At 41.6% G+C, this 15257-nt stretch overlaps 1 protein-coding gene across 10 annotated transcripts in view; it reads left to right on the forward strand.

The window, feature by feature from the left end:
• The first annotated feature begins 251 nt into the window (after positions 1-251).
• Positions 252-15257, forward strand: part of LOC137291622 (A disintegrin and metalloproteinase with thrombospondin motifs adt-1-like) — a 37957-nt gene continuing 22951 nt past the window's right edge. For 7 of the 10 annotated variants that reach the window (XM_067823021.1, XM_067823020.1, XM_067823019.1 and 4 more), the window contains exons 1-12: positions 252-671; positions 2420-2555; positions 2973-3152; positions 3445-3612; positions 3697-3855; positions 4220-4381; positions 4606-4776; positions 8257-8421; positions 8959-9123; positions 10040-10204; positions 10762-10926; positions 14179-14343. In XM_067823021.1, coding sequence (XP_067679122.1) covers positions 333-671; positions 2420-2555; positions 2973-3152; positions 3445-3612; positions 3697-3855; positions 4220-4381; positions 4606-4776; positions 8257-8421; positions 8959-9123; positions 10040-10204; positions 10762-10926; positions 14179-14343 — 2140 coding nt within the window. In that variant the 5' untranslated portion in view covers positions 252-332. Of the gene's footprint in view, positions 672-2419; positions 2556-2972; positions 3153-3444; positions 3613-3696; positions 3856-4219; positions 4382-4605; positions 4777-8256; positions 8422-8958; positions 9124-10039; positions 10205-10761; positions 10927-11212; positions 11237-13255; positions 13280-14178; positions 14344-15257 lie in introns of all 10 variants that reach the window. The other 3 variants (XM_067823029.1, XM_067823023.1, XM_067823026.1) reach the window with 3 other exon arrangements.

Here is a 15257-nt window from a genome sequence, read left to right on the forward strand (position 1 = left end):
TTGGATGAAAAATCAATGACGTTCTCAATGCTGATTGGTTGAATAGTCCCATGGTGATAGACATCTGATAAAGGCCTCAAACAGTGCTACCTGGCTAAGCAGAACAACCGTAAATAATGTATCGTCAATAGCCAGAATTTAATTACAGGTACACAGTCGCCCAAGTTTATCAATTATTGATCGTTTCTTAGATCTGACTCGCCTTTTCTAAAGCTATCGGGTTAATTTGCGTCGTTTCCTTTCCACAACCAACACGTAACAACTACCTACTGGAAATGTAATTCTCAGACCATAGCTCCACTTGGCGTACGCAAGTCGCCACTGACTTAACTATGGCGACCTTAGTCCCTGTGTTCGCTTTTTTCCTGATTCCACTTGTCAGTGGAACTCATCTCACCAACAAAATTTTCAAATGGAACATCACCGAACCTGTTGGATACATTTCTATTGGTAAGCGCCTCGACGGACATTGGTTCTACCAGGGGTACAAGAAAGACGTCTCTCTGTGCGCCTACCAGTGTCTCCGACAACCGCAATGTCTTTCCTTCAACTACGAAAAGGACACTGACAAATGCATCCTCAACAGAAAGAACCACACAACTGTCCCCTTGACCGACGCCGCATCCAACTATGTCAGTTACCATGCACGGGAAGAGTACAGCATTGACCGTGTAAGTTCCCTATGATATTACGAGGACCTGTTCAATACGGGTTACAATTGATTTTCAGTAATCTATGCTTGTCACAAGAGGCGGCTTTTGAGACTGACTTGGTTGACAAACGTCATTGTATCCCAATTGCGTAGTTCGATGCTCATGCTGCTGATCACTGGAATGTCTGATCCAGACTTGAATATACATACAAGCCGTCGCCAAATAGCTTAGATATTGCCGAGTGTAGCGTCAAACTAAACTCACTCATTCATTAATATTATAAGGTAATGGTACATGTTATCTTGTCGATGGAACACAGGCAGTCCTTTCGTGGCAAAATGTGTGTAAACTATTAAGCTAAGCATGATACCCGGTCAGATATAGACTTAATATATTAAGTGTGTCTCCATATAGTCAGTCTGAAGCATCGAAGTAAATTGGAGCTGAGAGGATCCATGTTCATGATTTTAATCACTGTATTGCTTTATACAGACAAGTGCAATACCATGTTCCTATAATGGTAGATCAGACACTAAAATCATGTTTTCCTATTGCAGTACCATGTTCCAATCTTTAAAACTGCTGGCACGGTGCATAATTTGTCATCCAGTTAAAAAGAGTTAGTGAGTGGGGTTTGAGACCGTTTTAAGCAATATTCCAGCAATGGGCTTCAAGCATGTACTAAATCTTACCCGAAATGGGTTTCACACATGTACATACGTGGAGAATCTAATCCAGACTGTGGGCGCAACAAGCGAACGCTTAAACCACCTGGCTACTCCACCACCCCTCGTCTAAAAGACATGACTGTTAGGCCAAATTGGCTTCCGTCTTTGACTGAAAATATGCAGTTCCTATTCATTACGTCTTGTATGTTACACTGAAAATGTATTCTTTAATGATTGTACGATAGAAATGTATTTCGCTGCAGGTCCTGTGGTAATAATACTCTTGAAAATGTATTCTTTAATGATTGTTCGACAGAAATGTATTTCGCTGCAGGTTCTGTGGTAATAATATTCTTGAAATTGTTAGGGTTTTCATGCTGGGTTATGCTGCGTGTGTGTATATGAACTTTGGTGGGTTATTAGGTAACTGACTGTTAGCTATGTGTCACGACACTTGCAACTACATGTCTATTACAAAAAACTAATTATGGATATGGAAAGGTGTTAATTCATCGTTTCTATTTGATCATAACAATTGGGAATTAGGTCAATCAAGAAATACCCTGATTTTGTTTCTACTTCAGGCCAGCAGGCGTTTAGCACTACCATGATAAATGGAATTATTTCTAAAAACAACCACAACGGGAACACCCTAGAAATTACATATTTAAGCGTGGTGAGGTCATTTATATTCTAAGGTAAATTCAAACTTTAGTGTGCTTAATGGGCACTTTAAACGACACGTTAGAACATGCAGCGAAGTAACCAATAGTGAAGTAACTGATTCAATATTCATTGAGTTCGCTCTTTTAGACAATGTTTCATTTCACTCAAACTCAACGAATATTGGTGGCTTCAGTGGATGTTGCAACATCTCGTTTAATCAAGCACACAAAAAGTTGCATTTACCTTAGACTATAAATGGCCTCATCACTATTAAGTTTGTATATGGTTTTCAAATTTAGGGCGTTCCCATACCTTTTGTTTGTAGTTTGTGTTCATACTCTCTTTATGCTGAAGAATTTACAGTCTATGTAATGTTAAATAATCTATAATGAAGGTGGTCCGATTTCACAAGGTTCTTGTGTGCATGTCTAGGAAGCGTTAGGTCCGTGTGCCGATGATGTCTGCCACAGCCATGGACGATGTTTGGAGACTAAGACGACCGACGACCAGCTCGTGGCAGTCTGTGTGTGTAATAAGGGCTGGGGAGGCGCCGATTGTAGCACAACAAGTAAGATTCCTCTCTGATTCATCCTGAAGATCACATGCTGGTACCAAATGCTGGTATCTGGAACTCGACTGTTTGGTCCACTTAGGTAGAACGTAACATGTTGCAAACGTGCCCAAAGCTTTGTAAAATCTGATGATAAACAAAAATTATGTGAATTAAAATGTCGAGAGCAGATAATTTGTTTAACGGTTTCAGGACAATATTTATGAAAGAAACGCCGCACTTTAGTCATCCTCTTTTCTTTGAGATTCTCTTGTTTTGACGGCTTTTCACAAGATGGGAGTATACGGGGTTTTTTTCAAATATTTCAGTTATGCTTGCACACGCTTTTAAATACTACGGGAATATATGGAATAAACGCTCATGTTTTGTGATATGTAATGGAGAAAGTGTAATGTGTTACTGTACTGTTTGCAGAGGCCGAGCCTCAGTGGGGGGCGTGGCAGGACTGGGACGACTGTTCCGTCACCTGTGACCAGGGCTGGCGTTTGCGCAGGAGGAACTGCGAGGATGGCACCTCTGGGCAAACCTTGAGCCCCCTTGAGTGCTATGGTCGTGACATTGAGTATGGATCATGTCAGCTACAGGCTTGTCCGCGTAAGCTAGTCTATCATAGATACAATATAAACGTGTTATATTCCAAACCTCAATATGTCATTGTAATTTATCACTTAATAACAGAATACCCGCTTTTCATTAACTTTGTTTCCTCTAATTCATATTTTACAGCCATATTAAGATAATAAGGACATATTGATACAGTTCAACCTTTTTATCAACGGCTTCATTGTAGTTAAGCGGTGCTCCCTTGATTCTGACGTAAGAGTTGTTCCTGGTCAATACAAATCAATCAATAATTGTCACTTTAACTTGTCTGCCTCATTCCCAGGGTGGGATTCCTGGGGGGCATGGGGTAACTGCACCACCTACCAGACCTGTGGTCGTGGATACAAGGTACGCAACCGCTCTTGCAACAACGGAGGGACGCCTGGCGTTGACCGCTACTGTTTGGGCCCTACAAATGAAACAACTGTCTGCTACAGCATGAACTGTCAAAGTAAGTCAACATGGCAGAGAACTGAACGTATACCATCCATATGTTGTCTCCTGGTGTTTTCTAATGGCTTTGATAAATAAACAGGTCCTATACGTCTTCGCGGAGGTTCCGCCTACGGGGAAGGTCGGGTGGAAATCTTCAATGACGAAGTTCGTCAGTGGGGTAAGATCTGCGGAGATCAGTGGACACAAGGAATGGCTGACCTGGTGTGTAAACATCTAGGAATGCCTGGAGCCCATGATGGTAAGCTTTTGTCTTCATCAAAAACTGTCTTGTAAACAAATTTCATGAATGAATATAAGCATAGATGAATGTTGATTATGAGTCAGTGTGGATATTTTTTGAGTGTGAGGTCCTACTGAAAAGCAAAAGAAACGCAGCTCTGGTTTTGTTTTCAAATAGAAGACATACTCATGGACGTTTGATTTTATGAGGTTTCATTTTTTGTAAAATTGCATTCTGTTACTGTTCATCGGTGATGTGAAAAGTGGCGAGACCTATTCCACAGGTTATTATATCGTTGATTAATGTGACTGGTTTTATTATAGTTATATTTGAGTTTTAATCACACTGTGTTATTCAAATGTAATGTTGGACTTTGTATCAGCTACCCAAGACAACCGGTTCGGCGCTGGTGATGTGATGTATGGGATCACAAGCCTTTCTTGTCATGGAGGGGAGAGAACAGTACAGATGTGTGAACGGAACCCCTGGTCCCTCACTTCGTCATGTCCGGTGTCGACAGATCCGGCAGGGGTCATGTGTAAAGGTAGGTTGGCCAGTCGTCACGCGGTTAGTAGTCAATAACATAGATGGTTCTTGATTCCTTACCATGTTATCTCATGTGTAATGTAACAATAATATAACCTTGTCTAGAATATTCTGTATGCATCCGCGATGAAGTGCCGGTCAACAAAGCAGAAAAGGAGGTAAATGTAACAAAACCTATTATACAACAAAGCAAACATAAATTATGAAGCATTTACTTTTCAGTCAATGGAGTTTGGTCCCTGTGGGGTGAATGGGGAGAATGTTCTGTAACCTGTGAATCCGGTATCCAACAGCGCACGCGCGCTTGTAACCATCCGCCTGCATTGCATGGAGGGAAAGATTGTGTGGGCGAGGCGGTACAGACGAAGCCGTGCACTCTCGACATGTGTCCAGGTAAGTGTGTTCTTCATAACCTACCCTACACGTATGATGTTCTTTGTGAATAATGAAGCGAGTAACCCGTATAATACCTCGACAACCTCCCTGTAGAACTGCATGGCTACCCTCGACGATCATACTCCGTGCCCTCCTCGTCGTCCTCCTCCTTGTCTACCTCCCGGCCCTCCTCTTCCCTGCAACTGACTCGTGAACCGTCAAACACAATGACGTAATGATATTCAAATCTTTTTCAAGTTGTTTGTGACGAAAACCAGACCAATTCAAGACAATTTATTAAATTTTCAACTAATAAGGAAGGCAATGATTTGCCACATAGCATGTGGAAGTCTGATTGAAGCATGTAATCATGGCGATGAGGCATCCTGCTGTCCGGATTCGCTATATCAGGTACAGTGTTTTATTTTGTAATTGTAGTTTGTCATAGGAATGAGTACGTAGAATAGGCCGCGTGGCTATTGCTACATTTTGAACGTTCACGCCAGTTGATACCTTCCCATTTTTGCCCAACGTTTCCAAGATGCATTATCAATCAGTACCATCATTCACAAAATAATTATATCAATAGCGGTAAGAACAGAGACAATGCATATGTGTATGTACATGTAATTGATTTGTTAACATAAGCGTGAAGTTTTTTATGTTGTTTAATGTCATGTTCTTATGATGTGTTTCTCATACAATCCCCACTGTGGTCTCACCTTGTCTCACCTTGTCTCTTCAGTCACATGATCACGCATCTGTTAGACCTGCGCACGTCATCCTCTTCAGCACTGTATTCTCTAGTCGTGTAGGCAACACACCAACAGAGACACATGTAGCATCATTGTTTCTAGGCAACGGTACATGGCAAGAATGGGGCATGTGGGGGCCGTGTGACTGCGAGCTTGGTGAACAGGTGCGTGAACGTGACTGCGTCAACGCTACCGACGTTTGCACTGGCAACGCCACAGACGTTCAGGCATGTGGTGAAGGGATGTGCACGACAGGAACTGGTACGGAGTCGGTCACTACCGAGCTGACCACGACACAGGAAATCACCACTCCATAACATGCACTGCAATAGGATATGATCGCCAATAGTTGCTGCATAGATTAAAATAGCGCAATTAGTTAAGCCTTGCAAACTATGACAAGAAGCAATTATGCTTCACATTTTTATTTGCTAGTCGTGAAACCTTATTGTACATTGATGTTTCATGACTATAAGCGAACTTTCAGTTGCAACAATATCAGACCATATAATTTCATCTCAAGAGAGATGTCACAAGGTCCAGTGACCATGGATCTGACATCTGTCAAATCAAAATCATGATACTGCAAAGCAGTACTCTCATTCTGGTCACGTATATCATATATATTTGTACAGAGCGAGATTTGCCATTAATTACGAATATTTAAGTTATCCCACTGCTTTTCATCCTGAAGCACAGAGAGAGTAGGAAGACATGAAGGACATATCTTTCTGGTAAACATAAAACCGCCACGAATTCCTGGGCCATGGATGGTATGGACACCTCTATCACCAGGATATAAACTGAGACTCAAGTCTGTTTCACTAAATCAATACTCTTTTACCAAGAAGTGTTGAAACCAGGAGGAGAGTTCTATGGATATACGACTTCTTTATTACCAATATTACCGTTTCGGTGTAGCTACTAGCACAAGCAAGCTGAAACTGCCAATGCATTTGTTATGCAACAATCTTATATTGCCTCAGTCTAATTTAAGTCAAACATATCCATAGTTTTCTGCTAGTATGTTACGTTATGTCAGTTCATTGCCCGAAGGAGTTAACATTATCTCAAGAGATGTTGTCCCGGTACGCTATTTGGGGGACTGGGGGCTGGGGGCTGGGGGCTGGAGGAGCAGTGAAATTCGAATTAATAGGTTAATCCTTTTCTCTACGCATCCAAGCCCTGTTCCCGCTACAGTGTGACGATGGGATGTTTAACGTGTCTTCAAATATTCCCTTAGATGTAGGATCAGTAAAGCATCACCATAGTTTGGCAACGTCATGGAGGTTATAGGCGTTCCTTGGTTATTATGGCGCCATGTGGCCCTGCGTTATCCTGTTGAAATATCACCCATAGTTGCTTCTGTTGTAATATGGTGGTTCCTGTTGACAAACCTTATGCCCGAGTCCTTGAGTTGTCGAGGACGTATTTTACGACCAGTCATTTTCATAACAAATCGCGACTTAAAACATGTTTATTGGAGTCTGAACTAAACCATCCCGGACTACCTACGAGTTTCAAGCTTTACCACTGTAGTAATTGTTATTTTCACTGAGTTCGTGCATCGTGTACGTGTGATGTTCAGGGGACACGACGAACACGCTTTGGTCTCGCCTCTGTCTGTACTTTCAAAATATCGACGCGCACTTTCCAGTGTGCACTTCTTTTGGTACATAATCATTGAAGCGACATCATTTGAATCAAATGATTTGAATGGATCTACATTAAGGAGACACACTTTAAGCAAAGGATGTTGTTCTGTCTATCATTGTACTTCACTGGATACATGACAGACACATCAAGCCTATTACACAGCTTCTATCAAGGCATGCATGAAGTAACCAATATAACAGGAAATCTTTGCAAATTTTCACTGTCAAAATGTGAAGCTTTCTCTTATTCCAGAAACGTAACACACTAAGCTGCGTCTTTTACCTGTCGTGTCAAGAACCCAACCCTAAACTCTGCATATTGGAAAAAAACCCGCATTATTTTGTCAACATTTTAAACATCGTTGTCTAATTCCAAAGATCGAGAAGACAGTTTTATTACTATGGGCCCCCATGATTGTGTAATCGTCCAGTCAGCTGTTTCAATCTTCGTTTGAAACCTATGATTGACTCACAAATCAGTAATCATCACATTCATGGTACACTATCATGGAACAATATCGTCAATTTACTCTGGGCAAAATGCTGAACTCCAGTGGGAAATATTAAGAAACGGTATATTTTTCTTGGGAGTATTTACAGGTATGTTTTCAGAAATGTGCTTTAGTTGAAGTCTTAACTCTTGCCAAAAAAAGAAGGAAAAGTAGACAGAAGGAAATGCAGCTACGTTGAGGTTGATACCTGAATTATATATCGCCTTTAAAGATTAAAATCAGATCAATATGGAGGTGCTAACGTAGGTTTGCAAGACAAAACACAGTGGTGGTTTAAAACCTCATCGATTCCATATTTGTTTGCTGAAATTTTCTAGGTTATTTTGTTGATAACTGAAAGTTTGCTTAATGGTTGTAAAACATGAACTGTTTAGTATGTTTGTGACAAATACATGTAACAGAATTTACTATTGGCGTTCATTAACAACAACAGAATGACGTCACAAATGTAACTTCACGCAATCATCGCATGAAGCATGATCACCAGCATGTCACGTGTTTGAAGCACCAGGATGGGGAACACCAGTCAGAAACATGTGTCAGGTCACGTGATCACGATGGTTATTGCTACACTAGTGGACGGTGTGTGGGAAACCTGGGCTGCTTGGTCGGAGTGTTCCACTTCGTGTGGTATGGGGTCGCAGTGGAGGGAGAGGACTTGTCATGGACCATTCTATCATGGGAAGGAGTGCCAGGGAGAGAGGAGACAAACTCAGGAATGCAAGATCAGGGAGTGCCCAGGTAGGCTTCAACATTGGTAGATGAGTCTTGCGGTGGCAGTTCAACGTCTTTATCATATCATGTCATGGACGGTCAACAGATCAGTGAATCGATGAGCACTCATTACCTCGGGATTGATATTCGGAGATGGTATGGTCTCGAAGCACTTGGAGTTTTTTCATATTTTTCATCTGACCCCCTCGTCGATGTATCCCTCAAGTTATAGCACTTGAGGTGACTCATCACCTGAAATGACTCTGATAAAGATGTTGAACTATGCAGTTTGAATGAAGTAATACAATTAGTTAGAAGAGTTCCATTCCACATGCGAATTGGGCGTGATGACTGTCATAGGACTATAAGAGTTCCTTCAGCCATAACGTCAAAACTGCTTTCTGGAATGAAGCCCTGAACAATAAGGTCCTAAACTGTTACTGTAACGGAAGAAAGGTACTACAGGGTGTAGAGGTCTTGGTAGCATAGTGGCAGTGTTTGGTTGCTGCTATCCATATTGTAACCGGCCCGTGTCCGTGACGTGGCCAACGATGTTGCTTTCAGTGGACGGCGTGTGGAATGGCTGGGAGACATGGGGTGACTGCTCCAACATCTGTGGGGGCGGGATGCGATCTCGGACACGCACCTGTGAAGGCCCCTTCTTTCAGGGAGCCCCTTGCCCCGGGGAAGCGAGTCACACAGAGGAATGCAACACGTTCGAGTGCCCAGGTATGTGCCCTGGAGTTGCTTCCTGACCAAGGCTTTCAATAGGACGTACCGGCAGTGTGGTAGTCATATGGCAACTATATATTAATGCTGTGCTAATTACTTCGTTTGTATACAAATAGGGAGAGTTAAAAGGATAAATACTTCTGTAAATTTCACCGATGTATCCTGTAAATATTAATATTAACTGTAAATAGTTTTTAAAAATAATCGGAAATATAGACTAATAATTCTTATATCATTATCATATGTATGAGCCTATTCCGTATTCTGTCTTGAATTGTTATGTCTAATATCTATGCTATTTCACAAGTAACTTGTTACTAACTTGTGTTTAGATAAAGTAGTTATGCATGTGAGAATAGTTTAGTTTAGTGCCATGTTTCAAGCAAGCCTCGGGTAGACTATCGCACTCTGTAGTTGCTGGTAGTTTTAGTATACTACTATACTAACGCGCCTCCATGCCTTTAGCGAATCGAAGCTGCTTTTCTGTCTCCTAGGACAGTGTTTCCGCTTACACATAGCTCTGAGATAACACGCTTGCAACATTGTGTTGTCTACTAACGCTGCTGCGCGTGCAGGAGGTCTTGGTTTTGCAAGAATCCAAACCTGCTTCGTGCTGCTACGGACTTATATTACCAGGCTGTAATATAGTATATATTACCAGACTGTGATATAGTATATATTACCAGACTGTGATATAGTATATATTACCAGACTGTGATATATGTCCGTGATACTGCCTGACTAACATCTGCCTTAACTCTAACTAGGAGATACGACATTGCTCTTGTCGATGATGATCTAGCTGTAGTGGCATTATCGTCTAATTCCACCTGCCATAGAATAGTTCCATCAGTCACAGCAGCGCTAGTGAAACTAGTGGCTGTTCTATAATCTCCGCGTCCCCCTCATACAGTGGATGGTTCTTGGCTGCCGTGGCATGATTGGCGGGATTGCAGTGTCACGTGTGGTGGAGGTCTACAGATCAGAAAACGGGACTGTCTCAAACCTAAATTTGGCGGCAGTAACTGTGAAGGAGAGAGTCAGCAGACAAGACAATGTAGTACACAGGAATGCCCAGGTGAGATACCGCTTTTGATCACGTGGCCACGTCACGTGACATTCAAGGGAAGACAACTATTTGTATATTTGCCTTGAACATGTCAACTATGAGCAGTTGGGCGATCAGGTTCTGTTTTTACAAGAGATTTGTTTGGTAACCGGCACGGTCACATCTCCCCAGACTCAATGCAATGCAGTTGTCAAGCATGTTTAATGTATTCCGGTGTAAGTGCACATAATTAGTATTTTACTTTACATCATATGAATATCTTGTGCATATTTCAGGAAGAATGTTGGATTTCGAAATAATCAACTATGTTGTTGATGAATGCTTAATGCCATAAATGCTTTTCCATAACTGATCTATCGGCGGCATATTCAAAGTAAGAAATATTGTTTGTTTATTTCTTCATAAATGCCCGTAACGTGGTATCATGTTACAAATTTACGTTCCTGGTTTCATGGACTTGCCGTGTAGGACATCCAACAGGTCCATTTAACTGATCTTGGAACGGAGGATACGGTTTCTACACGACATGCAGTTTTGATGTATTAAACTAAATTATTGCCTTGCAGTTGACGCTTACTGGTTGCCATGGGAACAGTGGGGAGAATGCGATACGACCTGTGGTGGTGGTAATCAGCGGCGCTTGCGCACTTGTCAAGAAGGTTTGAATGGCGGTCGCAAGTGTACTGGCCCATCGGAAGACTTTCAGACTTGCAACACGCACGCGTGCCCAGGTATAGCTTCCGCTTTGATTTACTGTCTTCCTTCCTGCGGAACAGATGGTTTCCTTTTTTCAATTTGTGTCGCTGCTGTGAAACGCGCAAGTATCTCTCGCGTGTGCAGTGTTGTTCTTTTCCACAGCCAACACAAAGGAAACAAGCCATCAATTTCATATACACAAGATTCATTTCATGCCTTCCTGTTTTGGTTTTGAAGAAACCTTTCTTCAGAAACGTCTTCCCGAAGCTGTTGTAAATGTTTTGCGTTTTGTTTAATATATGGATTTGTTTACTATTTCAGGAAACAATACGAAGCTTGTTCTTGGTGAGTGCTCTACTCCTGCGCGTGTACTGGTCATAGTCTGTAACTGGGCAATCGGTTGTTCTAAAAACCAGTCTCCGTTCGCGAAGGCAAAAATGCTTAGCGCGCACTGCTGCAGTAATGATGCTTCAAGTATTGTTTGGTTTTCATCTCTGTCAAGATTATATCAGCTGTATTATCCCGTTTGTTATTACAGTTGATGGCGAAGAAATAATGATGGTGCTGGGTAGGTGGTCGCCACACAACACAGTACGCCAAACCAGTCGACGAGCACCTGTTCTCAATATCAAAATCAGTTTTTGAATAATAAATTTGAAACTATACACTCACATAAGAATACATGTTTCTAGTGTAATGTTTTCTTAACTTGGTCATATAATATAAAATGTCAGTGTGAAAGAGAAGCTGAATAAGTACATCGTTATAGAATAATCGACAATATATTCACTGTATTAGACATGCATTATTAACCAAATGAAACTTGTAGATGTGGAAGTAAGGTTTTCAAACATTTCCAGATTTTGCCATTTCAGTCTCTTCGTATCCAATCTAATATGCTTAGTCTTTGTGCTGTCCGCATCATGGAAATAATTGGCTTCCAGGTGTATCAGTTTCACTTAGAAACAAGATCGTTTGTCTCAACTATACAAAATCAAAGAACCTGAAGTGGGGACCAACCAGATATTTTTTCAATAGAATGGTAAATTGCCAGTCAATCACTAAAACGTTTTGGAATTTCCTAAACGGTATGGGAGTTTTCCCCACTGGTTACACATGCAATATATACAACAGCATTAGTTGTTGAAACAAGCGTCACTCCAGAAAATGGTGCCTGAAATTTGGAAATCGGAAGCCTGTTATTGCTATGTCCGAATCCATCCCACGCTGAACGATCATAGAGGTCAATTAAAGACCAATGGTCAGTGGTCTGTGTTGCCTCTCACTATGCCCGTCAAACGTGAAGGTAAAATCTTTCTTCTTATGATATGGCAGATATGCGCCCAGAGTGAGTTAGTGTGTGGCTTATTGTCGCAGTAAACCTTATTTTATGACATTAGTGGGAAGTCTAGAGTAAGGCATGTGGCTAAAACTTGCGGTGTTAACAAATCAAGAATTATAATCAGATCTATAATTTAAACCCAGTTTCACAGTCGGCAACTCTATACACTGGATACACTTTGCAGCTGTAGATCGCCGGCCAACAGTACTGAAATTATCCAGGCCATTGCAAATTGAAGCAAGGGCACAACGTAATTCCATTCCGCTCAGCATTGATATTGTACCCACTATGGTGTAGGTTCCTTTAGAAGACACGAGAACATGCAATATTAACCCCATAGAAGGTGATTACTGAGATATAAAAATCAACTGACTAGTGCAAGGCAAGGTTCTGTAATATTACACATGACTTCTGCAAATCCTGCTGGTGTGTTTCTACATTTGTATTTATACAAGATTGTTAGCCGGCAAAGCATGTATAGACCCTCTGACCTATGTGACACTAAGATAGATCAGTACATTTTATTCAAGTGAACTGCATATGCGCGTGAACAACAGTGTCGATGCCTTTTTCAGAGCTACTGGTATTTTACCTTCACTCTATGTCACAGGTGGCTTTATGTATCAGCAAACTAAATGTCTGACACCTAACCCTTTTTTCCTGAGGCTGTATGAACAGATATAATCTTAAACATTACATCCTGTTGAAACTTTATAAATATCATGTATACAAAGTACACATATGTCAAAACCTACTGTAAAGTTAATGTTGCAACTGTAGAGCAATGAAGATTCAAGATATGGCAACTAAAATTTGTTTAGAAATAGTTACTTCTTATTGACTTTAATATGAACACTGAGCATCAAAAGACCTTGGTATGGAGTCTGGATTGCCCATTGCTGTTTACGTAAATCATTTTTCTCAGTACTGTACTTTACAGTAGAGTAAAAAGTATATACTGTAGTGCGTTGCGCACAAGGCGGTTCGCTCTTTTGAGGTGGCTATATTTATTTCCCTTTCAGTTGATGGTGAATGGCAGGAGTTGGGTGAGTTACCTCCCCTCTCCCTGAGGGTGATGGGTCTTTTCCACTGCGTCCCACGCACTGCGCATCCCAGCAAAGTTTGTTTCAGATTTGAGGGTGTGAATTTCATACACATGCATCTAGTCAATCAGTCGCTGATCACATCAAAGTTCGCCACTCTAACATCCGAACTATTTACAAGGAAGGACATCTTCATCTTATGCAATGCGAGGTACTTATTTAACATTATTTTGGTAGCTTTATCCCACTCCGATTGTATGCTTTTGTTTTCGCACATACCTCTTGTGAAAATAAACGCATAAGGGAAAGAAGGGAATCTTTATATACCATCAAGTCAGCGCCATCGCGAAGCGATCATCATCACGATGAGTCAACTCTTTTGCTTTCTTTCAGTATTCTGCATTTATGCAGGGAATCCTATTCTTCTTGTCGAGGTGTACCACCAAGCTTCATATGTCTTTCTTTGCATGTTGTGGTCAGAGGCTGATACTTCTGCAGATTCACAAGTTTTTGTTTTACAGGCATACTAAAGACCAAGGTGCGTGGTCTCAGTTGCCGAACTCAGTGCAGTGCTGTAGTTTCCCGCGCTGGGAGGTCAAGGTCACTAATGCATACATATTTGTCCATGTTTATTATGTTTACCTTGGAACAGTGACACCAGTGTAGATGGCCTATCCAAGGTAAACTATAAATAACAGACCTGATTCAAGACAAAACCGTACATTTATATGTTTAACAGAAATACGTTTTCGGGACATAATGTAAAAGCAAATGATGTATGATGTCAAAAATCCTCTGTTCTGGTATGAGGTCCCTAAATCCCCTGTATGCAAGGTGACCTGGCTTCGCTGTCCCTCACACAGAACCTCTTGCTCACATCTCCAGTGTCTTTTTCCCCACAGTGGATGGCGTGTGGCGAGAATGGAACGAGTGGTCCGCATGTTCACGCAGGTGTGATACTGGCACGCAGACACGCAATCGCACGTGTGACGGGCCGTATTTCGGCGGAAGCGACTGTGTGGGGCCGACATCGGACTTGCGTAACTGTAACACCCATACTTGTGCAGGTCAGTGTTCAGCATCCACTCCCTCTGTCGGTCTCCAACTTTTTCTTCCTCCTCATCCTTCCTCATGCTTCATTCGTAGATGCTTACTGTCACCCGTGTTTGTAGTGTTTGCATAGTCGTTTCCTTCATGTGCACATCTCACTGGCAGGGCAAGGATTTCTTCTGACTGCCATACATTTCAACCTTTACATGTTCCTGTATACCGTCCTAGTCTCCGTCCCTCCTCTTGTCCGTGACAATCTCTGACTTGATGGCGCATCGTATCATTGAGTTACTCTCATGCGCTTTCTCAACAAGCTTGGTGAGGGTGCGTAATTATATTGGATTTCAAGGGCGATCTTGCAGCTCGGACATTCTTTCAAGGTAAGCATTATTCTTTTCTGTCCCTCAGATTCTTGCGCAATAACTTGCTTTCGCCCTATCAATCTTTTCTCAAAGAATATCCCTGATCTTCAAACCTGCTTACTTCCTATTCATTGATCTGCCTCTAACTCAGTGAACTCTGATAATACCTATTTGCAATCAAATCTATGCGGTGCATTAATCAATAATTATTTTGAGGAAGGACATATTCAGACTGTCATGTGTTAGCACAGCAGAAATTGTAATCGGCCTATACATATTAGAAATAGTAAGTAACCGTGATAAAATCTTCACCCAAACTAGTGTTTTTTCATGTTTTCAGTTGATGGAGTGTGGAAACACTGGTCAGACTGGTCAATGTGCCCAGTCACGTGTGGCGGAGGTACTTCCCAAAGAACAAGGTCATGCGATGGCCCATATTTTGGTGGTATAAATTGCAACGGACATTGGAGAGAAGGGCAACCGTGTGGAGAAGAGCCTTGCCCTAGTATGTGCACTAGTCTCACTCGTATGTTGTATCTTTCAGTGATATTGCATGTTCTGTCTGGTCA

The sequence above is a fragment of the Haliotis asinina genome, chromosome 7 (genome assembly GCF_037392515.1).
Source record: "Haliotis asinina isolate JCU_RB_2024 chromosome 7, JCU_Hal_asi_v2, whole genome shotgun sequence".
Classification (NCBI taxonomy): domain Eukaryota; kingdom Metazoa; phylum Mollusca; class Gastropoda; order Lepetellida; family Haliotidae; genus Haliotis; species Haliotis asinina.